This window comes from Miniopterus natalensis, chromosome 3, assembly GCF_054644295.1.
Source record: "Miniopterus natalensis isolate mMinNat1 chromosome 3, mMinNat1.hap1, whole genome shotgun sequence".
Lineage (NCBI taxonomy): Eukaryota > Metazoa > Chordata > Mammalia > Chiroptera > Miniopteridae > Miniopterus > Miniopterus natalensis.
The window spans coordinates 20,430,341-20,456,826 of record NC_142083.1 but is presented as its reverse complement, the minus strand read 5'-3'; the positions used below and the strand labels follow the sequence as shown (position 1 = coordinate 20,456,826).

General features: G+C 46.8%; 1 protein-coding gene across 3 annotated transcripts in view; it reads left to right on the top strand.

The window, feature by feature from the left end:
- The window catches only part of TRIO (trio Rho guanine nucleotide exchange factor), a 301,493-nt gene that overhangs the window by 265,955 nt on the left and 9,052 nt on the right, over positions 1-26,486 (top strand). The window contains exons 36-49 of one of the 3 annotated variants that reach the window (XM_087815342.1): positions 86-256; positions 2,717-2,812; positions 8,170-8,318; positions 9,372-9,438; positions 11,251-11,354; positions 13,379-13,448; positions 14,367-14,456; positions 15,018-15,110; positions 15,850-15,900; positions 16,157-16,234; positions 17,122-17,313; positions 19,124-19,301; positions 21,101-21,912; positions 25,659-25,906. In XM_087815342.1, the coding sequence (XP_087671468.1) occupies positions 86-256; positions 2,717-2,812; positions 8,170-8,318; positions 9,372-9,438; positions 11,251-11,354; positions 13,379-13,448; positions 14,367-14,456; positions 15,018-15,110; positions 15,850-15,900; positions 16,157-16,234; positions 17,122-17,313; positions 19,124-19,301; positions 21,101-21,912; positions 25,659-25,906 (2,399 nt within the window). Of the gene's footprint in view, positions 1-85; positions 257-2,716; positions 2,813-8,169; positions 8,319-9,371; positions 9,439-11,250; positions 11,355-13,378; positions 13,449-14,366; positions 14,457-15,017; positions 15,111-15,849; positions 15,901-16,156; positions 16,235-17,121; positions 17,314-19,123; positions 19,302-21,100; positions 21,913-22,453; positions 25,907-26,486 lie in introns of those variants that run through there. The other 2 variants (XM_087815344.1, XM_087815343.1) reach the window with 2 other exon arrangements.

Genomic DNA, 26,486 nt, shown 5'->3' with positions numbered 1-26,486 from the left:
GTTAACCGCTTAGGGCTCGTCTCTGGGAACCGACGTGGACAGTCGCGACCTAGAGTATGACGAGCGACTGCTGGTTCCGTTTCAGAGGGGCCGGAACGAGGGCCTGAGCAGCGGCACGCTCTCCAAGTCCTCGTCCTCGGGCATGCAGAGCTGTGGAGAGGAAGAAGGGGAGGAGGGCGCCGACGCCGTGCCCCTGCCGCCGCCCATGGCCATCCAGCAGCACAGCCTGCTCCAGCCGGACTCGCAGGACGACAAGGTAGGGGCTGTGCACGGGCACCTGGGAAATGTGCTGCTCTTCTAGGCAGATCCCGCCGGCTTTCACCCCAGAAACTTTGTGGGTGACAAAGCCCGGTTAGACTAAGTGGTAGGACAACGTGCAGTTTCTCACACACATGCACTTGTATAAATATGTTCAGTGCATTTTTAACGGTGCTTCAGCAATTGCCACTTTTAAAGTAAGGTTCATTTTTTTTACTGTCCTGACGGGTCCCCGAGAGAGCAGTCAGAGGAGTCACGGGCCAGCTGCGTGACCGCCTCCCCGTTGAGCATTAGGCCATCTTGTTCTCTCTGTTAGGTGTTTTTGCACAGGGGTGTTGTGTTCACAGGAGATTGTGCTGCTGTCCAATTCCTTTTTCCAACAAGCCACAAATCAGGATCACACTGGAGTGTGGGGGTAGATATCCCAAGTTCAGAGCCATGAAACGCCTCCTTGGATACATGCGGAGGCTTCAAGCCAAGTCCATCTGTTTTTGTGGGTTTTTTTGAGTTCCTACATAATCTAAAATTATTTTATATATCCCAGTTGTAGAACCCAAAATATCAGAAAGGAAACCTGATGACTGGCTTGCAGGTCCTCTCGCATCCTGGCCCGTTGTGCTCCTCCAAATTGTCAGGTGTTGAAATCTGTGCTATGATGTCATGACGTGATTTTTTAAAAATTTTTTATTTTTGGCAATAGCTAAGTTTTAGGAATAAAGCATGTTTTCATCAGTTTTCCCCATTCTTCCCCTTTTTCCTCCCCTTACTCCCTCAATGCTATCACGACCACTTGCTGAATCACCTGCTTTTTGACGGTGATGGACAGTTGCCAAGGCAGGTCACACATGAGTCTTCACCTAAGGCCCCTTCTCTGCAGAACTGACCTCCTCCACCCCTTGTGGCGCTCAGCACAGTCAGGGAGCTGCAGGCCTTGACTGGAGAATGTAGCTTGGTTTGGAGTCTGGAGTTTGGGGCGTGTGAGGTCCATACTCCGCACTGTTGGGGTGGGTGGGACCTGAGATGAGAGAGGACCTCACCCCCCCCACACACTGCACAGAGCGGATTCATCAGGAAATGGGACTGTGTCATTTCTCTAACAATTCCTAAGCTGTTTTGTATATTCTAAGCTATACCATTCTTAAAAGCAGAAAGCTGAAATTTCTTAAATCTGGCTGATTAGCCAAAAGTGAAGTGCTAGGCCTGGTTATTTACCAAATAAGAGTATTTTCTCCACTTAAACAGTGGATTACACACTATTCTTCTGTTTGCTAAAATCATTTATTGATTATTGGGTTACCTTGTTGGGTATTATCAGCAGCAATTCTTCACTTACAGAAATCTATAGTGATGTTCCCTGAGAGTATATTATCTTGTGACTAATATTTTGTTTTGTTCTGTTTTCTCTTTTTGTAAACTTTCATGGCAGCATTATGTTGATTTGTGTTCTGTGTCTGTTTTCGCTCAGTTTCCTTACCTCTCCATTTGAATTTTTTTCCTTGTTTTCTTCACCTCATATTCCAGATTTCATTAGACCAAGCCAACATTTGTTTTGCAAAGCACATACCCGAATCCACACATGCAAAAGCCTCCTTGTAAATGTACAAACCCGTATCTGTCCGCTGTGAGAAGTGCATTGTTAGGACAGCAGCTGTGTGTCGCATGCGTCTCCGCTGTCCTTAATATGAAGCGAGGCTCATATTACGCCCCCTCCTAGTTTCCAGTCAGCAAGCGGCGCAAGTAATCTGCAAACACACTGTGTTTGCTAATTACTGAACTCAAACGCAGTAGCCCTTCCCCTAGATCCCTTATGTCACCCCGTGCACCCTGGTTCTGGCCGTAAACGGCATCTGATAGCTTGTGAGGCCCAGCTCTTCTGTACTCTGCACTAATCATTGGGGAAGTGGATGGCACAGGAAATGGTGAGCTCGTCCCCCCTCCGCCCTGTCTGGTCAGCGCACCCTGGTTCCTTTTCTTTCTCATTTCCTCCTTTTAACCCCATAAGCACAGTAAAGCCATTTTTAGTATCTTGTTTTGTTTCCTGATTATTTAAGAATTCACTCATTAGACCTTAAGCCTTTCATTCTTCCATTGATCAGATTCTATATTTTTTCTCCTTCGCCAATAGCCTACCCAGCAGTTGCAAAAGTTACAGTTAGAGTTTCCCCTCCCCAGTCACCTCTCTGAAAAACGTTATGATGTTACATGACTGCGGGTTAAAAACAGACATTGTCTGCTTTCCACATGTGTCCCAGACAGGTTTTATTTAACATTTCATGTCAGAATATTGTAAATTTAAAAGGATGACTTTAAATAAATGCAAACAAAGACAAACTTGTGGTCTTTTTGTCTGGAATTACTTTTAAATAGAGCTTGAGCTTGCAGGAGAATTTACTGTCTGTCCAGTGACTAACATAAGGCATTCCCCTCCCCCCCTTTCTTTTCTTAACTTCTTCCATAGGCCTCTTCTCGGTTATTAGTCCGCCCCACCAGCTCCGAAACGCCGAGTGCAGCCGAGCTTGTCAGTGCAATTGAGGAACTCGTGAAAAGCAAGATGGTAAGGCTTCCCAGAGAAAGTCTGAGGTTTGGAAGCTGCTCCGAGGTGCTGCCCCAGGTGCATGTGCCCTCGTCCATGTATTGCTCTGGGCTGCAGAATGTGTCTGTGGCTTCCTGCTCAGTTGGGAGTTCCCAAGACCACTCTCACTTCTGACCACCTGCCAGTGTAGGGGTCCCCAAGACCATCCTCAGGTTCAATAATTCACTTGGAGGACTCTCAGAAAAGCCACAGTTGCGGTTTATTACCGTGAAAGGGCACAGATTAGAATCAGCCAGGACAGAGGTGTAGGGCAGAGTCCAGGAAGATGCGAGGTTCAAGCTGCCTGTTGTCCTCTCCCAGTGAAGTGAACGTGGACACCGCTAACTTTTCCTGGCAACAGTGTATGACAGTATGTACAGAGTATTGCCAACCAGGGGCACTTACCCGTGCATTGGTACTGAGGCATTTTATTTGGGCTCAGTCACATATATAAGATTGTCCGCTTGCATGGTTTACCTTTGTCCCCTACCCACCCCCCAAGAGATCAAGATAGCACGTGGCTCAGAGCCCCCACCAGAAGTCACATTGTTAGCATAGCCAGCCTTGGCCCAAAGCCCCCAGGTAAACAGAGACAGCCTTATCAGACGGGACATTCCATGGGCCAAGAGCTAAGGTTAATCCTTGTTTTCACCCACACTGTCTTAACGCAGGCACTCTCATAACCTGTGTGGTTAGTCCCAGTCTTATCTGAAGGTGTGTCCAGGGTCGGGGGTTACTCAGTTTGGCTGACACTTTCCTTTTGCTCTCTTTGAGATCTTTCAGTTGGAGTCACAGTGTGTAAGAGAGAAGGGTTGTGATTGTTATGTGAGGGCTTTATTTCTTATGACCTGTATTTTCCATCAATCAGCATGGATTCGTTTATAAAAGCCCCAAATCAGGTGTTGATTCTTTGAAGTTAGACAGATGTGCATTGCTTCTAACTGATTCAATAAATTAATTTCTGTGTTTCTTCAGTTTTCCTAACTATGAAATGGAAAAACCATTAATGGCAACAACTTTTGAGACTAGAATATTGTACCAGCCCTGTAAAGTTATTTAACTTCTTTTAAATGTCACTTCTCCCAAAATAAAAGCCCTCAGCTTCTCCCACCAATCCATTCTGCAGGTAACTACTATGAACAGTTTGATATGTTTCTCTCGTGGTACAAACATATATGGGAAGGTGTGTGTGCATCCTTTTTCTTTCAAAATGGATCCATTCTGTTTTTAAGATTCTAAGACTTAATGTATCTTAAAGATCTTCTCAGGGCAGTACATACAGGTTTATCTCAGCCCTTTAGTAGCTGTATAATATTCTGTTGTATGGATACAGAGATAGTACCACCAAGGGCTTTTTCTAATCTAGGTACTTTTCTAAGTGTGAAGCATGTTTTAATTTAAATACTCCCACAGTAGCCCTTTGAGGTAGGCACACGTGGTTGTTATCCCATGTTACCGAGGCATGAAACTGAGGCACACAGAATATTGAAAAATTTGGCGAGCTAGTAAGGGGCAGAGACATGATTATACTATATTTAAGTACATTTCATACTAATATATACTAAGTTTTTTTCTGTTTTTCACTGTATAAGCATTCACAGTTGTTGTGTGTGATTATATCTATAGAGTAGATCTCTAGCACTGCAGTTGCTAGATCGAAGGGTATATACGTCTTTAAAGTTAGAAACTTATTGTCCTTCAGTCTGGTATTAACTAAGTACCATATATATCTTTCCAATTTCTTCTCCCACTCCTAACCAGCTTCTAATGAAACTGGTTAACTTGGACAGGTGGGAATTGTACCATGAGAAATTCAGACCCGCATTGCCCTGCCATGCCTGGATTCCCCCCGGCAGTCGTGCTGTGTTCTGAAAACGATGCAGTGGGCGTCAAGGGTAGGCTGGAAGTTAGGAAGTTAGTCAAGGAATCTGCTAGGAGTTGGCAGATAACTCAAGGACTAGGCCCCACCGGTCAGGAATTGGGAACCATGTCAGTAGGAATTGAGCTAAACCACATCCTGGTTGTCTCCTTGGGAGACAAGTTGATTAGAGTTTCAAGCATCCTTAAACATTTTAAAAACAGCCATTCATGCACATCAATTATATGACCATGAAAATCATTCTTGTCTGTGAACTGAAGGAGTTTTCCCGAGGAATGCTCTAAGGCCACACTTTGTCAGCGTGCTAGTCATTATTCTGCACATATTTAAACTGCATCCCGTTTTAAGTGGTCTGAGATTCATAAGAATTAATTTAGATGGACTTCCAAATGGAGAGGGGTTCTGTGGCTTGTCTCTTTCCGCCCTCACTGGTTTATTCCCTCTTTTCAGCTCTACTCACTTATGTGTCTTCTGAGGTTAACAGACCTAAAGTTGTTGGCGTGTGATAAGGGCACAGGCTTTGGAGGCAGGAAGGCCTGGGTTCAGACTCTCCGACCTACTGCCGCAGCCCCTCGGAGCCTGTCTCCAGCTGGAAACGGGATCGGGAATGGAGTGCGGTCGGTTAAGCTCCTGACAAGGTCCCGTCGCCTGGGCATTGACTGCTGCCCCTTTTCCCTGTTGGACAGCCCCGCTTATGCTTTCTATGACGAGCTCATCCTTTCTTCTTCCCCGGGATGTAATCTACATTCTGCCTCTTTTTCTGGTCCAAGAGAATCATAACCCTGTATTGACGTCCTGTCACTAATCCTCTCATGGCTCACGGGAACCACTTTTTGTTGATAAAAACTCTCGAATCGTTTTTATATTCTTCACCCTATCCTGTGACTCTGCGCTGCTCCTGCCCTTCCAACCACGTGCTGCAGACCCTCAGTCACCGTGTGCGTTTTCTCGTGGGTGATCTCAGGCTGGAGCGTCTTCACAGTAGGATTCAGGCACTGAACGGTTTGGCATCAGAAGCTGTGTGTTAATCCATTGGACTGGGGGGGGTGCTCAGCTGTTAGAGACGTATTCAAGGAACTGAACCTCCTGACCCCAAACCTGACGATTCAGTCTGAAAAGTCAGAACCACCCAGAAAACTTCCCTGGGTTTGTACCTTTCTCCACACTCCCGATCCAAGTAATTGAAAGGCGGTGTGTCTTTCCTAAAGGTCAGCAATACGGCGATAGCAGTAGACAGCCACGCGACTGAACTTGACTTTGGGGTTTTCGTCTCACTAACCTAAATGTAAAGGGAGGTACAAGAAAGAATGGAAACTAAGAAAGTCAACAAGGTAGCAGCGGAAGAACAAAAGAAAGCAGAAGGAATGAGCATAGAGATAAAACAGAGGCTACTCACTGGAGAACAGAACAATAGAGTAATAACTAAAACCAAAAAGTGTGTTCTTTCAGAAAATAAAGATATCAGGTAACCTGAAGAAAATAGGAAGAAAGCACAGATTCACAAAGTAAATTATAGGGGAGCGACAGGCTGAGAAAACTGAGGCAGTCATGACATTATTTCGTTCAACTCTTTGAAAGTAAATTTGAAAACCTGGCTGAAATGGGCAGTTGTTAAGAAGCTGTAATCTACCAAAACTAACCTCAGAAAAGAGAATAGCTACGCAGACCTGTCTTCATCTAAGAAACAGAGAACGTTGACAGGAACCTACCTGTCCAGACAATGCCAGGCCCAGAGGATTTCACAGGTCATTTATCTGAGTCTGTGGGGCCCGGTCATTGCGGGCCCGAGGCAGCCTTCTCCTCGCACACTGCGGCGTAAGAGGCCAGCGGGCACGTGGAGGGAGTGGGCAGCGTGAATGTGACCGCCCCGTCGGGGGTCTGCACCCAGGTCTCTCTCTGAGTGCCCACCCAGGCCTGGACCAGCCACACCTGAGGACAGGTAGCCAGAGAAAACCTGTTGGCTCCCTGTCTTGGTCCAGACAGCCTTGCCACCCACCCACCCGCTGCAGAAGACGGGCCTCATGGACATCGCTGAAGCCCAGGACGACCTCCTCGCTCGCTCCTGTGCGAGAGGGCACATCTGGGGCATTTCTCGTCTTTCTTCCTCACCATCCAAGTGGACAGGGTTAACCTAACGAGCTTCAGCTGTCCGAAGTCTAGACAGGAGACAGAGCTCCCTCCCCCTCACCCCAGACTCGCTTCCTGCCAGAGACGTCCAGAACCACGAGCACGGCCAGCCTCCGCTGCTTGCTGCACGACGCTTGCTTCCAGCAAAGGTCAATCGCTATTTATTTAAAATGAGAGTGCGATTTTCTCATTAAACCGGGTTCCTCCACTGTTTGTCGCAAGTCAGAGCAGCGGTTGGTGTTTCCACGGCTCCGTGGATGTGTGAACAAGATTGCACAGATGGACTGTGTCTTCCAAGCTGTGCATAGTGATGGAGTCAGCGCCAGGCTGTTCTCAAGGGGAGAAAACAGGACAAGCATTAGAGGTTTTCATTTGATAGGAAATGTGTTCTTGCAGTTTGTATTGAGCCACATTTTCCCAGTTCAGTCTCTAAATACTTCCTGGTCATCTCTGTATGTCCAGCTGGCCTGCTTTGGAAATTTTAAAAACTATAACCTATACTTTGTGAATTCAGGCTAAGAAAGAAAATATGTGCCAATTAGAAAGTAATCGATTGCAAATCATTGTCACACTAAACCGGGGAGAGAAGCCACCAATATTTAACTGAGATTTAATCACCCACAAAGCTTTGCTCGAGATTCTACAGTAGGTACAACAAAAACAATCACCTGCAGAAACTAAAAACTAGGGGGCCGGGGGGTTCGATAAACAGCTGAGGCCAGCATGACAGCTGCTTCCTCCAGAAGAGACAGAAAGGAAGGTACAGGTGCCCCAAAGATGGACATCATTTTTAGCTGAGTGATCTGTATGCGCCGAAGTAAGAGTCCAGGCTTTATAGATAAGCAAGAAACAAACCAAGTTTGTCTAAAATACGAATGGCTGATGCTGCTCCCGTAGCCCACTGACACGGCACATGGGTGGGTGTGTCCCGGGCAAGCCGGCCTGATCGAGGCAATTCCACACATTTCTGGAACAATCACACTTTCATTTGGCAGGAATATAACGGAAAGAAAATCGCTGGATTTGAAATGGTGCAGTCCTTTGATGTAAACACGTTGTATATTTTTCTAACTATTTGTAATGGGGAATAGACTATGTCAGTATATGTAAATTTACTATTTTTTTCATTCTAACTTTCCTCTTTGGTCGAGCTTTTCCTACTCAATTTTTTAAAAAATGTTGGGAGGGTTATTAAATACTGCATAATTTCACAAACATAGATTTTCTAATTTTGCGATAGGTCTTCTGTATCTCCCGCGCATGAGATTTCTTACCCTGATGTCAGCTCTGGTGACTGAGGCAGAAACGTGACTGGTGATGTCATTTCTTTCAGGCACTGGAGGATCGTCCCAGCTCCCTCCTAGTTGACCAGGGAGACAGTAGCAGCCCCTCCTTCAACCCGTCAGACAATTCCCTTCTCTCCTCGTCCTCGCCGATCGATGAGATGGAAGAGAGGAAGTCCAGCTCCCTAAAGAGGCGGCAGTAAGACACAAATGTTTTCATTGTCGTCGTTTGGATGGCTTTCCTCCTATCATTGTCACCTCCAGAACTGTGGCTGGGATTCTTGTCTGACTCAGCTCAGCGAGGAGATCCAGGGTCTCTGAGTAATTGTACATGTGCTTGAAAAGCACCCCGGCCTCCGCGGGGCTCAGTCGGCCGGTGCCGCAGTCTTTATTGCTTCATTTATATATTTATTCTTAAATAAAAATAATTCGAGACCAGAATATCTCCTGTCACCCCAGGTGAGGAACTTCTATACTTTCTATTGTATACACAGTTGTGAAGGAAAAAGAAAGCAACATAAATACAGTCCCCAAAACTGTAATATTTTCCAAATATACATTAGTGGTAGGGTTTCTCAGTTCTAGTAAAGCATCTTACAGTGAAAGAAACTAAAAAAGAGTCCTGATGAATATTAGGTTTAAACTTGCCTTTGGAGAAGAGGAAAACTGGTAAGCGGCATGGGGGCTGTGTCCCTGCACCGAGAATGATGGTGGCACATAGGAGGCGCTTAGTCGGTGTTGGGTGGTTGAATGAATGAATGAACAAATGAAGGAATGACTTCAGGCCAACTAAGGATGTGCCCTGCTGATTAAGTAATTGTCTCCAGTTATGAGTGGCCTTAAGCGGTTACTTAACCTTACACAGAGAAATACTTCTGTGTTAAGTTTTTTTCTTGTATGCCCAAGGAAGCTTACAGTGATTAATCATTACAAACAAGAAAAAACCCCTGCTTCCCACAGTGTGACGCTGTTATAACAACCTATGTCTGTGCTTCTCTTGGTTGTTCGTATATGTGGTCAGGGTCCGGTGGCCAGAGTTCACCCTGGATGCAAAGGGTCTTGTGACCTCCCACTGTCAGGGGCCACCCACGTGAACCTGTCAGAATTGGGACACTCAGCATTGGAGACTCGGTTGTGCTGGTCTGATATGTTTCTGACAGTCCTGGGTTGTCTGCCCTGACAAAAGCAAATGTGTGAAAGAATTCCTGTAGAAATGAAGAGTGGATTGTAAACACTTGTCCTCTCTTTCTAGCTATGTTTTGCAAGAATTAGTGGAGACAGAACGTGACTATGTGCGCGACCTCGGCTATGTGGTGGAGGTATGTTTCCAGAGATTTGATTACCTGTATCGGCCCCCAGAGTCTACAAAGCAGTGTCATGTTACAGTTTAACACCGACACCTTCTCAAAAGCTTTAAAGACATTTGTGACCAAAAAAAAGTATTTCTGAAAAATAAAGTTTAGCCTATTATCTTAATCTGTATTCACTTTTAAAGGCCTCTTTTTGCCTAATGTACCTGATGTAATCATTTTTTAATAATTAAGTTTTAGCCCGGCCGGGCGTGGCTCAGCGGTTGAGCGTCAACCTAGGATCCAGGCGATCGGGGTTCGATTCCCGGTCGGGGCACATGCCCGGGTTGCGGGCTCAATCCCCAATGACTCTCTTATCATTGATGTTTCTGTCTCTCTCTCTCCCCCTCCTTTCCTCTCTCTGAAATCAGTAAAGACCTATTTAAAAATAATAATTAAGTTTTAAAATTATGATATCTAACCAGTGTATTTATTATATGGGAGTCTTGCCTTTAATTATTTTACAAGCGTGGGTATCACCACAGAAATGAGAACGTCACTAGTTGACAAAGCCAATGTGTCCAACTATGGATTCAGTTCCATCCTGAATCGATCATTCAGAGAATGGTCGGTGGATACACCTGACCTTTTGCTTATAGTTTTCACAGAACAAATATCTCACCATTTTCATTGCCAAGAAGTTGCTGTGTCCTATGTAACCATCACAAAACCACTGCCTTTCATACTGGATCCAGGACCACCTACAGGCTTTTCCCTGCCTTTAAGTTCAGGCATGATCATCTTCATAAACTCAGCTCATCAATAAGCTATTTTTATAGTATAAAATCTTACCACTTATTCTTTCAGCTTTGCAAATATGTGTGGGACAATGCTTTTGGAGTCTACGTTCTATTAAAAGTCACGGCTAATAAGTTAATTGTGTAATTGAAAGAAGTTACCATACTTGCTTTGTCTACAGTCATCATTAACAGCAAAATAAGTCACTTGAATACTTAAGAGGTTCTAGTATAGGCTGAATTCTATGTGCGCTAAATAGAGTTTTAACCACATTTTAGCAACATGTTAGTCAGCCATTGTTAAAACAGTTTATGAAAAGAATATTGTTAAATCCTGATTTAACAAATTATGTAAATAATCCAAAAAGAAAAGAAAATCTGTTTACATGAGAAATACTGAGAACAGAGGAAATATTTCTGGCCAAATATTTAATATTTATGATAAGATTTGTTTTATGGAACCACCTACATTTATTTAAACTTCTTCAGTTCCTTGGAAGAACTGTGATTATGCATGCCAGACAGGTCAGTGAGAGAAAATCATGACACTGAATTCAACAGTGTCCATTTTATTTAAATGTACACACTGATCCTTGAACAACATGGGTTTGAACTGCAGGGGTCCACTTATATGCGGATTGTTTTTCATCAAATACTGTAAATGTATTTTCTCTTTCTTATGATTTTCTTTTCTCTAGCTTACTTTACTATAAGAATACAGTATATAATACATACAACATAGAAAATATGTGTTAATCGACTATGTTATTGTTAGGGCTTCTGGTCAACTATAGGCTATTAGTAGTTAAGTTTTTGAGGAGTCGAGTTTACGGGGATTTTTGAGTGCATGGAGATTGGCACCCCTAAATCCCTGTGTTCAATGGTCAGCTGTATTTCAAGTGCCAGTGAAGGACACTTTTCATATAGGATTTTTATTTGTTTTTAAATAAAGAATTGGTTACAAGACATGGTATATGTCTGTTTTGTCCTGTTACTAAACCATTACTTGGTTCAATGCAATAAACTTATTTTTAAATAATTATAGGGCTACATGGCACTTATGAAAGAAGATGGTGTTCCTGATGACATGAAGGGGAAAGACAAGATTGTGTTTGGCAACATCCATCAGATTTATGACTGGCACAGAGAGTACGTAAAATCCACATCACGCTTGGGGGTGTGCACACATCGTCACCTGTGTGCACACAGTGTCACCTGTCAGACTGTGGCATATCAGCAAGTGGGGATGGATAGTCATTGGGTCATTTCATTTCATTGCCTGTGTAGCTGTGGCGGTAGCTGGTGCAAAGAAAACATTGATGGGCCGAGGTGGTTTGTGCTAGCATTTCATGGCCTGAGGAAGAGTCTTACCTCCTTCATGCTGGTCCATCCAGGGGGTCCATCCAGGGGGTGCCGAGCCTGACCTTGAGCCCTGGGCTTCCCCTCTATGTCCCACCGTCTCCAGCGACACAATATGGGTCAGAGTGTGACCCCCATCATGGGATTTTTGTGAAGAGGGACTGAGTTAATATACGTGAAGCACTTAGAACGTCCTCTGCATAGAGTAGGCCTCAGTAAATGTTTCTAAAGAATTGCAGCCACCTTTCAAATAAATACCGATTACTTTTAGAGGGTCTCGAAGATGCTCATTTTTCCTGCTCAGTTTTAATGAAAAAGTAGACATGATTGCCCATGAAAATCAAACTGGATCCCAGTATATTGACACACCCCTCCTAATGAGGAGGAGGTCCGTGTGGGGGCTGACACCACAGCAGCTGCCTCACCCTGCCAGAGCACATCTGCCCCTTCGGCTCACCTTGCTCCTAATTTTAAAAATCCTTAATCACTTGGGGATTGTTTCATGCCAATGGCTGATGCTGTTGTGGAATGTTCCAGCTGTACTATTCTGTTCCGTTACGTGGACAGGCCTCCTACCTTCCTGTCTATAAGTGCATAGCCGCCCTTGAGCTTCGTGCACGCTATCATCACCTTCTAAACCCAGTCAGATGCTCACTTCTCCCTGAGCCCTGCTCACTCCAGGCAGAGCACTCGCTCCTCCTTGCAGATGACACATGTGAAGGTGCTTTTCTAACTGGAACATACTCTGCAGGTATAAGGAGGGATTACCATGGAGTGGTGCTTTATTATTTCAATATTTATTTCTCCCAATGGAATGTAAAACTCCTGAACCCAGGTGGAGGGTCTTAATTTTTTTATCTCCTATAATATCTAGTTCAGTTGGATTCAGATAAATAATTGATCAACTTTAGAAATAGCACTGTAACTATGGCTCTATAGATTGTAGACTTACTGAAAGTCTACAGTGAATTTAAAAAGGGATATTTGGTGTTATTATCTAGACTTCTACTCCCAGTGCTGGTTTTCAACTGTGACAGGGAAGAGAAAATAACACAGTGGTCCTGGCTGACCAGATAGAGAAGTTGGCACCCAGGGATTGTTTCTGTCACATCTGAGGAACTAGGGGATAACCCAGAGGTAGACAATCCAACACATAATGGATTGATTTGCAGGTTAATAAAATAGCAAGTATAAATATCAACACATGTAAACGATAATAAGGTGGGCCTACATCTTACAAAACAACTACAGCCCAGAAGATGAACACGTCCACAGCTGTTTTCTTTCTGTGATCATACACAGTTTTGATCTGAATGGAACTAGTATTTATGACCTAGAAGGTGATTTTGATAATATTTGAGAAAACTTCATAAAACTGTCACAGATTACATCCAGTATTTTATATGTTACTCAATTTGAGCCTCTTAAAAATTATAATAGAAGAATATGAAACTCAGAGGTACATGGACCAAGTGTTTGGAAATAAAAATTTCTTTGAAACATTTATTTTTCTCTCAGTATTCAGCCAAGATATAATTGCTTGTGTCCTTTAAAAAAAACAGGCAAGAGTGGTAATTGCCCAGAGGAAGGGAAGGCTGCCAGTTAAGGGAGGCTGTCATTCTGCTTTGTCTTTTTTAACTGTGTGTCTCTTTGCTTTCTGTCCTAACACAGGGTTTGCTGTGTACATTTCATCTGTTAAGTAAATACTTTACACTTCACAGCAGCTCATGTCCAAACAGACCGCTTTGAAAATATGAACCACAATCTAAAATTAGGCCAAATTGGAAATGGTTGTAATACTTCTCTTGTTTCAGCTTTTTTTTAGGAGAGTTGGAGAAGTGCCTTGAAGATCCAGAAAAGCTAGGATCCCTTTTTGTGAAACATGTAAGTATAATACTGTTGTTTATATGCTGCTCTGATATTGTCATGTTTAGTAATTGGTTTGTCAGACTAAAGGCAAACTTGCAGTTTACACGAGTGCTTATGTTAGGGATAAAGCAAACTGCTTGGTGTCAGAGTTGGAATCAAAGCTCTCACCCTGTGCTTTTCCTCGAGACACCCGTCGCACGCAGCCAGAGTCTAGGAGGACCTCCACTGTGTCACAAGAATGTCAAAAAGATGCATATCCATGACTGAGTTTTCATAAAATGTATTTTTATTTCTTCTTAAGGACATTGTGAGGTGAAACTGGCTTTTTCTTTATTTTTATTGCAAATGTGGTGGTGACGAAGATTTGCTAAGATGCCCACAGTCTCACCCACCATTGGTTTTGCACATCAGTGCAAATGGTAGCACAGTGCAAAGGGCAAGGGCTTCTTCATATTATTTGGAAAATAATTTTAAAAGGGCTCAGGGACCCCAGGGGTGCACACACCACACATGGAGGTTCACCAGATTGAGGATGGCTCACTGTCTGCTTTCCCCGCCTTCGTATTTGAGACTAAAGAGCTTTTCCACCCTACTAAGAACAGCCAGGCGTCCTGGGACCGTTGGCAGGTTTGAAGGGGTGGGAGTAGCTCCTCCTCTAATGTTAAGAACTGTGTTCCTTCACTGCCTCCAGTATTTGCCAGGTAGAGTGAGGGTTATATATCCGAGGGAGCAATAAAGGAGGTCTGGTTTTGGAGCCACGAAGGAGAGGGCTGATCTGTGTCATGAACCTGGAATGTGCTCCCAAGAGTCTAAACCACACAGTTTTGTTTTAAGAACATTTCCTTTCTAAATGTGCTGAAATGTGCATGTGCTCTTATATTCTGATGAACTTCCCATTGTTTTAACCTGTCTGTTTGCCCTTTTTATTCCTAGGAGAGAAGGTTGCACATGTACATAGTTTATTGTCAAAATAAACCAAAGTCTGAGCACATTGTCTCAGAATACATTGATACCTTTTTTGAGGTAAGATCTAAGATAAAGACAAGTCTTTCTGAATCTCTTGTTGTAGTTGCTTTTCAAAACTTTAAATATTAACTGTTACCCAGGAATATTCGGGAAATTAACCTCAATTTTCAGAGTTCTGAACCTGTGTTTCTTTCCTATAAATTAGAAAAATATGAATTCAATCTGTGATCACATCCCTTAGCATTCAGAAGACTGGGGTCATTGTGAAAATAGGGGTTTTTTTAAAAATCCATTTTAAACCCAAGGCTCATTACAAATTCAGAGTAATTCATGATCTAAATTTTTATTTTAAAACTGAAATATATGTTTGAGTAAAAGAAGGCAATTGAAAGCAAGTCTTTAAATAAGCATAAAAGACTGTTTGAAAAACAGCTCAGAAAGGTTAAAGTGTAAACTTCGGACATTCTAAGAAGTTAGTATATGCTAGTTGGTTTTTGTGCAGCATGGCCTCTTAGTGCTTTTACTCTGGTGTAGTTAGCATTTCTGACAAGCGCAAGGACTAAAAAATTGCCCTTTTTTAAAGGACAACACATCTTTTTTTCTCCTTTAAAACCACAGGACCTAAAGCAGCGCCTTGGCCATAGGTTGCAACTCACAGATTTGTTAATCAAACCGGTGCAGAGAATTATGAAGTACCAGCTGTTACTGAAGGTAAGGACTCGCCGGGTGCACATCTGGTTCCAGGAGTTTTGTGAGATAAGACGCAGTCCTGGGAGAAGGAAGGGTTTGGCAGGTGAGGAGTCTTTTCTGTAAAAAAATTGAAAGCAGTCTTATTATTTCTGATTTTAAATATTTCAGAATAGGTTTATTTATTTATTTATTTAATAGGACACCTCACACTGTTTTCTCAATTTTTCATTTACATCAAGTTCTGAATCAAAATGTCAGTGAAAGTGACCTTTTTCCCCCCACAACAGACCTTTGAATACTAACGATTTTTCTTCAGCTCTGTTGACCTTACATATTTTCTAATCCTGGAGCCTTGGGTAAAATTAAATTTTTAATCCCTGCCTGTTCCCTCCCTGTTGGCTGAGCAACAGCCCTTGATTGATTTAAATTCCTCAGCACAGCTAAAGGCATCGCCAGTTTTCCATGATAAAAGTGACATTTTAAATGTACTGAGATTTCTTTCACATATAAAAGTTAGAAACTGCCTCTAAAGAGAGAAAAGAGCTTGTTTTGAGCTGAAACAGGAACCCTCACCTGCTTAGATAGGGCTGGTCTGACTGCTTTTCTGCAGCTTGACATCTATGTGGGGTACCTTTTCCTTGTGTTACTGGGAGGGGAAAGAGAAAACAGCTAAAGTGTGAACCCAGTGCCTGGCAGTGATCAAAAGGTTCACTGCTGCTGCGATCATCACCTGCTCATGTCCTCTCCCTTTCCCTTGCAGGACTTCCTCAAGTATTCCAAAAAAGCCAGCCTGGATACATCAGAACTAGAGGTACGACACCCTGTTGGCCCACCCAGGTCTCCCCCAGGCTGTCCCCACATGTCTTGAAGCAGCCTGTCCTGAAGGGGCCGGTCCCTGGGAGGGGCTGCTGCAGCGGGTGACAGTGGGTCTTGCCACCACCTGGCTGTTTCCTCTGCACACTGGTGGGCGGGAGGGGGGGAACTTGAACTTGGAGATGTGGTTGGGGATTGGCACAGCAGCTTTTCCCCAAAAGAAGTTGACACTGACTGCTTTGTCCCGCCCCCAGAGAGCCGTGGAAGTCATGTGCATAGTGCCAAAGCGGTGCAACGACATGATGAACGTCGGACGGCTGCAAGGATTCGATGTAATGCACTGTCCTTTAAACCTGCCCCTCTGGCTTCCGTCACCTTCCCCTCCATCAGATTACTTATCTACGTGTGTGGGAAGCGGATCCTTTCTGCTTGGTTTTCTGTCTTCTCTCACTTTACCTCAACCTGGTTGATATTTTTCTCTCAACCCCTTTTTGGAGCATTGGATTTGCTTTTTGGGGCCTTTCTCTGCTCAAAGCCCAGCGTCTCGTGGAGGAAACAGACAAGACCCTGCTTTGCTCCTGGGCCCTCTGCTGCCCATCAGTCATCCGGAGCTTGTCCTCAGGGTCCCTGTGTTCATCTTAGTCTAACTAACTCTTCCCTGAGTCACCAGACGACTCACATTACATATTACCTGTTAGTATCCTCAAGGTATTTCAGAACCAGCAACTTTTTAAAATCTGGCAGCTAAGTGAGGAGAGGGAAGCAGGTTATTACCTGCTGTTGTACTAGGGATTGGGGTTGAAGTTCTTTTGCTGTGGTTCTCAAAAAAGCACACGCAGAACCTCCTGGAGAGCTTCTGAAAACACGGATCCATGCATCTCTCCCTGGGTTCTGCCAGTGGATGCTGGCCCCGTGGGTGCAGGGACCGTGCCTGGAGAGCCACTCTTCCTGGGGGAACTGGACACTTGAGGTCCACAATCAGTGTAATTGTAACTGAAGCCAGTGGCTTATATGGAAGATGGCAAGAATTTCATCTTGATAACTGTTCTCTTTGAGGCTAAGAACTCATGCTAATAAGAGAAAATTTTAAGCTCTATAAATTAATAGAAATAGGTAGGATTTTGCGGGAGGGACTCTAGAGAAAACAGAACTTCCTATATCTCAACTTAGAATGCAACGTTTGTTTCTCTCCCCCCCCCCCCCCATTTCCTCGTTTTAGGGTAAAATTGTTGCCCAGGGCAAGCTGCTCTTACAGGACACGTTCTTGGTCACAGACCAAGATGCAGGGCTTCTGCCTCGCTGCAAAGAGAGGCGGGTTTTCCTCTTCGAGCAGATCGTCATTTTCAGTGAGCCACTGGACAAGAAGAGGGGCTTCTCCATGCCAGGGTTCCTGTTCAAGAACAGCATCAAGGTAGTGCGTGCGTGTCTTCTCTCGCGTGAACACAGCTGCCCGTAGCTCGGACTGACTGTCTCCTTTTAATGACAGGCCCTGATATTTTGTTTACTAAATATTTGGCATTTGAGAGCCTTTAGATTCACAGCACCCATCTCCTGTCTGCCTTCTCCAGTGGTGATGTCTTGCCATGCTTCTGTGTGACCACAGCCAGCCTTTTTTCCACGATGAAGACTTGTTGTCGCTGGGTTCGTGCTACAGAGTTCAGAGGCAGAGCTGGCATGTTGCTCTTTGACCTCAGCAGAGAGCTGGCCCTGCGGCCTGTTCTTTCCTGCCTTCCACAGGGACTCTCAGTGCATGGCTGGGGCTGCAGGGGTGCCCTGGGGTGGCTTGCTCTCTGATAGGAGAAAAAGACAAACTAATTGCTAATGGCCCTGAGTCCTCCTATAAAGGGGACAAGCCAAGGAACCAAGAATGAGATAGAGAAAAGCAGAAGAGGAGGCGTGGGGTCCCAGCAGATGGGAGATACAGTCAAACACACACACACCCAGTTCTTTCTGCCTCTGCAGCTGTGCAGGTCCCAAGGTCAGAAGGGAGACATACTTTCTTGTGTTAGGGTCGCTGCCCTAAGCTGACAGGGTCCCCCTTAGACTCTCCGAGCCCTGAGGCCTCAGCGCACAGGTTGATGCCACGCCCTCTTCCATCCAGCTCCCCACTTAGGCATCTGTTGCGACCTCTCGCAGCCTCACTGTGTGCACCCTCTTTGGCCTGGGGGAAGACCTTCTGCCCACCACACATGAGAGGCCTTAGAGCCAGGCAGCATGAAGCTGGGCTGCAGGCCCCCTCCTATCTCACACCACCCTCCGGCCCATCCCTCCCCAGCCATCTGAGGCGCCCCCATGGACATCACTGGGCACCCGTCCATCACCTGCACTTCTCACCCATTCTCTCCATAAGTCTCTTGACAGAAAATCACTCTCACCATAGAAATTCTCTTTATACGCTGATTTACATATTCTGCTTCAGGAAAATTGTTTTACATCATTTACATGCCATGTTAACTTTTACATGCCAAAATTAAAGTTAACACATGTAACTTTATAGCATGTGTTATATTAATCAAGATGTTTAAATGGTGTCATTTCCTTCCTGGGGAAGTGACAAACACTGGGTCACTGTATAGGAGTTTTGAAAACAGGTAATCCCAGACCTACATTTCTAGTTAATTGTTCAAGCTACTAGTTAAACTCCTGGTAATCCCCATGTACCAAAGTGAGGTTGTTTCAATTTTTACCTAGAATGAAATTTACTTTGCACCTCACCAGTAGGAAAAAAATGTGCCTTATTTTCTTTTTACTGTAAAATACACATAACATAAAACGTACCATGTTAATCATTTTTAAGTATATAGCGCAGTGGCATTAAATACATTCACATGTTGAGCAGCCATCACCACCTCCCTCTCCAGGACTGTTTTCATCTTGACTAAAACTCCATACCCATTAAACACTAACTCCCTGTTCCACCTTCCCCAGGCAAGATAACTACCATCCTTTCTCTCTCTCTGAATTTGACTGCTCTAGGGGCCTGGTCTGGTGAAATCATAACCGTGTTTGTCTTTTGATGACTGGCTCCTTTCACTTGAGCTTAATGTCCTCCGGGTTCATCCAGGTGGTAGCATGTGTCAGAATGTCCTTCCTTTTTAAGACTGAATAATGTTCCATTTTGTGGAGAGACCACATCTCGTTCATCAACGTTCATCTGTTGATGGACACCAGGGTTGCTTCCACCTTTGGGCCATTTGGAGTAACACTCTAATGTTTTCCAGGTGAGTTGCCTTTGCCTAGAAGAAAACGTGGAAAATGATCCCTGTAAATTTGCTCTGACATCGAGGACGGGTGACGTGGTGGAGACCTTCGTTTTGCATTCATCCAGTCCGAGTGTCCGGCAAACATGGATCCATGAAATCAACCAAATTTTAGAAAACCAGCGCAACTTTTTAAATGGTAATGTGTGCTCTGTCACAGGGCATGTTTTCTTTTCCTAATGTACACGTTTCTATTCCTCTTCTCGCTCTTGCCACATACAAATGATAATGACAGGCCTGGCTTAGCCCTCACTGTCAGGCACCATTCTCAGCACTGTCCACATATTGCTTCATTCCCTCTTCACAGCGACTCTGTGTGGCAAGTACTCCTAATCCCATTTTACAGAAGAGGAAGTCAAGGTCACGCGGCATTTGGGGCCACATAGCAATGAGCTTCCTGGGTGTTAACTCCAAGCTCCTGTCCAGATTGTAGACCAATCATATTTTACATTTGCAGTTAGAGTTAGATGTATGGGGTCAGGGGACGACGGTTCTTATGCGAGTAGAGCAAATGCAGTGAGATCTCTTTTAATGCGTTGTTAAGTGCTGTGTTAAATACCAGTCTGTGGCATGTAACTATTGGGAAATCTCTAAACTTTTACCTTCTCTCTTTAATCCTCACCTGAGGATATGTTTTTTATTTACTTTAGAGAGGGGGGAAGGGAAGGGAGGGAGGGAGAGAGAAACATCGATGTGAGAAACATTGATCGGTTGCCTCTCGTATGCACCCCGACTGGGGATCGAACCCACAACCTGGGCATGTGCCCTGACCGGGAATTGAACCTGCGACCCTTCGATGCACAGAAGGACGCTCCAGCCAACTGAGCCACACCGGTCAGGGCGATCCTTCTTCTTTCAAGTAAAATGAACTGCCTCCAAATTGCCAGCATGAATCAGCCAAGCAGTTTAGTTCACTGGACCCTCAGTCTAGGTTACGGTAATACCAGTATCAGAGGACTGGACAAGATCAGGAATGGAGCGGGAGCTCTGGGCGAGGCAGCACCCCTTCCCCTCCCCCTATTCTTGTGAGAGGCCATGGCAGACAGAGTTTGTGAAATGTCATTTGGTTCCAGGATGCTTTTCACACATGCCTCTGATGCCTCCCAGGCAGGAAGGGGGCCTGTCTGATTATTGTATTCTCAAAGGTTTTTACACTTCCAGAATTTGTGTTAGCGTTTCCATATATCTTATTTGGCCTGTTTCCTGAGGTTTCCTGCAAAAGATTGTGTAACAAACTAAATCACTATAGCTGGGAGACAGGTGGCTTCATCACCCAAGGGAGTTTGTGGAGCTTTTTTACATCTCTTGTCTCTCATGTCCAATCTGCAAAATAGAGGTGGTCCATGCCCCCACCTCCTCCCTGGCGACCAAGGCATTCCTCAGATCCCAGCCAGGTTCTTCTTTGCGGCAGCTGGACTAAACGTTCCCCCACGCAGGAGCCAGCTGGTATCTGTAAAGTCCCAGGCGAGTCTCCCTGGCAGCACGGGGCCTCCCGGTGACACTGGCAATTTGCCTGGGATCCTCCAGCCAATTTGACTCCTTTCCACTTGGCAAGGAGGCTGAGGGTTTGCTTGCTGCTCCTGGGCAGTTAAAGCCTCCCGCACCCTGTCCTCATTCACTCTGTCCTTCTGCCCCCTTCACCTCCTGCTCCCGCCCACGCACACATGCCTGCTTCTCTCCATGGAGTCCGTTTACCTTGTTCATAGACAGACGGTAGCACTGAAGCCTTTTCCTTATGGTGGGTGGTGTCCGTCTGCTGCCTCCAGGGTGGGCCAGTGCTTACAGGTCATGAGGAGGATGGTGATGGATTACCCTACACCAGCTGGGGGGTCACAGCCAGCACTCCCATGGATTACACCACTTTCCTTTTTCTTTGACCCGTGACAATGCTTTTCTCGATGCACTGATTTTTTCTACTCTGTCTTGCATATTTTACAGCCTTGACATCACCAATCGAGTATCAGAGGAACCACAGCGGGGGCAGCGGCGGTGGGGGCAGTGGAGGCGGGGCCCCCAGCGTTGGCAGTGGTGGCAGCAACCACAGCAGTGGCCCCAGCAGCTGCAGCGGCCTCCCCAGCTCAAGCAGAAGCAGACCCTCCCGGATCCCCCAGCCTGTCCGACACCACTCCCCTGTGCTGGTCTCCTCTGCAGCCTCAAGCCAGGCAGAGGCAGACAAGATGTCAGGTATGTCCACTCCCGGCCCTTCACTGCCTCCTCCCAGCAGCAGCCTCACCCTGGAGGCCGGCCCCAGCCAGCTCAGCAGGCACCCCTCCAGCGGCCAGTCCGAAGGTCCAGAGAGAGAAGCGGAGCAGATCCCCAAGATGAAGGTGATTGAGAGCCCCAGGAAGTCCACTGGGAACACTGCAGGTGCCAACCAGGATGGAAATGCCAAGGAGGCACGGGCCCACCCAGAGGACGGCCGCTCGCGGGGTAGCCTGGGCTCCCTGCCCCTGGGAAAGCCCAGGCCCGGGGCTGTCTCGCCGCTGAACTCTCCTCTCTCCACCATGTTCCCTTCTCCACTGGGCAAGGAGCCCTTTCCCCCCAGCAGCCCCCTGCAGAAGGGGGGCTCCTTCTGGAGCTCCATTCCCGCCTCCCCCGCCAGCCGGCCGGGCTCCTTCACCTTCCCAGGGGACAGTGACTCCCTCCAGCGGCAGGCGCACCGCCATTCAGCGCCCAGCAAGGACACAGACCGCATGAGCACGTGCTCCTCGGCCAGTGAGCAGTCCGTGCAGTCCACCCAGAGCAATGGGGTAAGAGCGCCTGGCAGCCTTCGCCCGCCCGCCCCACTGCCTCTGTCCCGCCAGCTCTTCTAAACCTCCCGTCGCTGCCGCTCCGTACTAACTCCTGGCTCTCCGTGCCACACTGCAGTAATCAACTCCTCCGGTCCTCTGTGCACTGACCACGTAGACGCACATGTAGCTCTGTGTGTGCGTGTCTGCCGCCTGCAGGCCTGGACAGGCCCCAGCCCGAGCCCACACCAACACCTCCTAACCCCTCCTGCTCCAGGACGGCGCTGTTCTCATCTCTACTAACTCGCTCTCTGCTTTGTGTCTCCTTAATGTGGGAAAGCCGATCATTAACCTTCTGAATGCATCATCTGTACGTCTTTTCCGTTTTCCGACCAGCAGACTCTCTGGGAACTTCCTTTTTGTCCCTGCCTTCCTCACACACGTTTTTTTGAGGGGTCAGTGTCCCTGCTGTCTACCTCCTATTTAATTTGAAACCTATACTTTATAAGCTTTTTGCTCATTGCTTGGTCGTGCTCTTTTACGCCTTAAATTATCTTTGCAGCATTTTTGACTCATCTGCTGAAAATAAAGCCCTCAAGAAAACTTCCAACAGCTTCTCAAAGCAAACTAAGCTGACAAAATGGGGGGAAGGAATCTCTCCAGTGGAAGTATTTGCTCCCCCCACAGTTTCACTCTGGAAGAGAGAGACTGCTTTAGGGCTTCTGCAGATGGGGCTCCTGCCAGCAGCTGGAGCAGAGGCCAAGGAGGCTGGCGTGGGAGCGTGTCGGCATTCTGTCCAGCAGGGGGCGCAATGCGGACTGCAGCGCTCCGGGCATCCTCACCCTCATTTTGCCTGTCACCTCTGTTGTGATCTCAAGCAGAAGGGTTGCTGTGGTGGGTTTTCCCCCCATTTTGTGGCCTCACTCCTACCCAACTGATTCCTACACGGTAGAGGAGGGCCTGACCCTTAACACCTTCCTGAAGGCATGCGTGAGGGGATACAACTGTTCTAATGAGTGTATGTTTGATTGCTTTATAAATTTTTAAATACATTTCCCTAAAAGGGTGTGTGTCTCTCTTTATAAAAAAGAAAATCTGGCTTATGCATGTCTGTCTCTCCTCTGAACTTCTGTTAATTCCTGTTCGGGTCGACTTGCCTTATCCTTTCCTCCTATTTGTTGTTATGTATTTTGTGAAACTCTGTATTTAATTGAGGAAGATGTTAGGAAGTGGGTCTTGGTACATTTATTTACCCTGAGTCTTATTCTCGAACACAAGTGGTTGGGCAGGCATCCTCTGCAGTGGCCATCGCCAGTATCCGTGTCACGGGCACCTTCCCGCGTCCTGCAGAGTACTGGGCCCCGTTGTCAGGTCTGCAGTGCTCCGTAGGCAGGTGAGCGTCAGAACGCGCTCGGTCTCGGCCGGAGGAGAAGGTGCAGAGGGCCCAGTGATGCGCCTCGTTGAACACTCAGGTGCAGCCTGTCTCACAGCTGTGACCGCTAAGAAATCAGCCAGGGAGCAGCACGTGAGCCCATCCTCTGCGTGGGCTCCTCACTTTCCCCTAAGCACCCAAGAGTTCTCCGAGCCTGTGTTTCAGAATGAACGCCCAGGGGCTCCAGCTCAGGAGCCTGTGCTGGTCTCTGGGTGCCCGTGATGCCCACGCACAGTGGCACCACCCGGCTCCCTCCCGGGTGTTCACTCTGAGACAAAGGCACCGTCACGTGTGGCACATCATCATCCAGCCCGGCGTAGGCTGCAAAAGTTGCCTCTTCTGCCTCGCACTTTTTTTACGTGGCAGGTAACATGGAAATTTTGGTGAGTTGATAAGTGAGAATGCCTTACAGAAACAAGAGGCCTCAGGTGGGGATTTGGCCCCTGGACTCAAATATTTCATTTAAAAGGAATCGTTGCCCGGCCCCTTGGCTGGTTGGCAGCTGTCTCCTTCCTCTTGACCACTTCTGTGGAGCTGTCTGCGGTCACAGCCAAGCAGTTGTGCCTAACCCATGTCCCAGGTTCTACTTCCTCCTCTATCTGGGCACCTTCTGGAAAGTTCTGCAGAGAACAGGGATGGGTGCGCCAGCCCCCAAGTGTGGATGCACAGCCTCCCTGCATGCGCCCACCGTGGCAGCAGTAGAAGCGCGGCCCTGCCTTTCTCAGGCCAGGTGACGCGTGCGCACCCCGAACCTCCCGCTCCGTGAGGGTGATGATGCTGCCCACTGGCGAGGTGGTTGAGAGTAAAATTAGATGGATTTTAGATGCCTAATACTTAGCCTGGTAATAGGAAGTATTCAGAAAATACCAATAGCTATTATGATTGTGGGAAAATACTCAAATTATGAGAGGCGGCTGTGCCACAGAGGTTGCTTTTTGTTTATGTTTTGTAGTAAATTTGGCTTTTTAATCCCAAAACTATTGACTGTTGCTATATAATCCAGAACACTAAAATACACACTAAAAGGATAAAACTGTATAAATGAGTATGCACAGGCCAGAGCTCAGCAAGGACAGCGCAGGCCTCCGTGAGGGGCAGGAACTCACAGCAGTGCCCTCGATGAGACAGGAGTGACAGCTCGGCCCTCCGGTGTGTTCCATTTAAACATCCCCACGGCCTAGATTCAGAGCCTGGCCCCCGGATTTCCAGTGTGCTGGCTGGTTGACAGCGGTCAGCCATCTGCCCCGGCCATCCCGACAGTAGCCCAGGACTGACAGGCGTGTGGCAGGGTTGTCTGACAGTCACATCTGCACTGACCCAGGATCTGTCCCAGGCATCCAAGAGCCCAGCAGAGGCCCAGGGATCCACGCACGTCTAGACGGCATCATTGGTAGAAGCCTCTGAGAACAGGCCAACGGGAGCAGGGCACCCGGTGCCTTCCCCATGTCCCCACTCTTGATAGAGGGAGTTGAGCAGGATATAGCTCAGCATTTGGCAGTGGTCTCAGCTCCCTCCTCCTACTCCCCTGGAATAAATAGGTCACTTGGTAGATGACAGCCTGGGACAAATGACAAATACTGCCATTTTGTCTCCTACTTGCCAGCCAGTACCACTCAGCTTGTGGGCCCGGGTAGGTGGCCTTCAGAAATTATCGTCGTCTTACTTTTGCCGCCTTGCCTCATTGACTGAGTTACTGAATGCGTATCGAGTGCCTGCTGCGTGTCAGTCGCGGTACTGGACACCGAAGAAGACACAGTAGTGACCCCAGGAGATCGGGTGCTGCTGGGCTGCAGGATAAGTGTGGGATCGGCTTTCACTGGCGAGGGTCTGTTCCCGAAGCTTCAGTCTCATGGCGGCCGGCGGTGGTCAGAGATCTTCTGTGGTATTGTGTTCACGCGGCAGTGCCTTTGGGACACCTGAATCGTGAGGCTCAGGCAGTGGGCTGAAGGGCTGCTGTTGACAGCTCTTAATAACGCTTTTTAAATGAGCATGGTGGTCACAGTGGCATTCCTGTGACGTAGGTGTAACGAGTGTGGCATGAACACGAGACCTGAGCCGTTCCTCTGAAGGTGCAAGGAGTCGGGGCTAAAACGGACTGAAATAAAAGCTTCCAAATGCAAAGTGTCATATTGCACTGATTTTTTTTTTTAGATTGCTCCTAAATTGCTTTATAGAGAAACTCCGGCTTTCAGTTATTGAAAAAGCACAAAGGTAGCTAAAGAGAGTCCCGCGTGTGGTGAGCCGTGCCCTGACCCACGCTGACGAGCGAGTTCACGTTACCAGCCTCATTTCAGGTCCCCTCTGCCTTTTCTTCTTTCCGTCTCTCCCTCTACAGAGTGAAAGTAGCAGCAGTAGCAACATCTCCACCATGCTGGTGACACACGATTACACGGCAGTGAAGGAGGATGAGATCAGCGTCTATCAAGGAGAGGTCGTTCAGATTCTGGCCAGCAATCAACAGAACATGTTTCTGGTGTTCCGAGCCGCCACGGACCAGTGCCCCGCAGCCGAGGGCTGGATTCCAGGCTTCGTCCTGGGCCATACCAGCGCAGTCATCCTGGAGAACCCCGACGGGACCCTCAAGTGAGTGCCTGGGGGGCAGGGCCCCAGGAGGCTGGAGCTCACTGAGAGAGAGCCCTGCTCCTTTCTCTTAGTTCAAGTTCCTCACCAAGCACTGCATGGACCTCCAAAGTGAAGATGGCCTTCCATCTCAGACTTGTTCTGTGGGTCCTTCTAATTACCTGCACTCACGCACATGACTTTTTCGAGGCACTAGAAAGACCTTGATGATATTTTAGTCCCTGGATGTCGGGAGGCAGGGGACACCTAACTCATTCTTGGTGTACATCAATGAAGCTACTCGTTCTGTACGCTGCAGGTAAAGATATAAAGTATCTTACCTTATGTACACTGGAAGGTTAATTCAGTGAAGAAACTTGAAAACAATTTTTCTTCATTAAGTATTATTTTAAAAAAGAAAACTGAAGTGCTGGATTAAATAAAAAACTTCCCTCTCCTTGAATATCTCTGGTGGTGGTCAAGGCTAGCCCATGGCTTCTGGGAAGCATGGCACCCCAGTCCCAAGCTGTGCGTCTGGGCTCAGCTCAAGCCCCTCATCACCCCCCTCACCCACCCCCAGGGAGGCCGGGCTTGAATTCAGGCT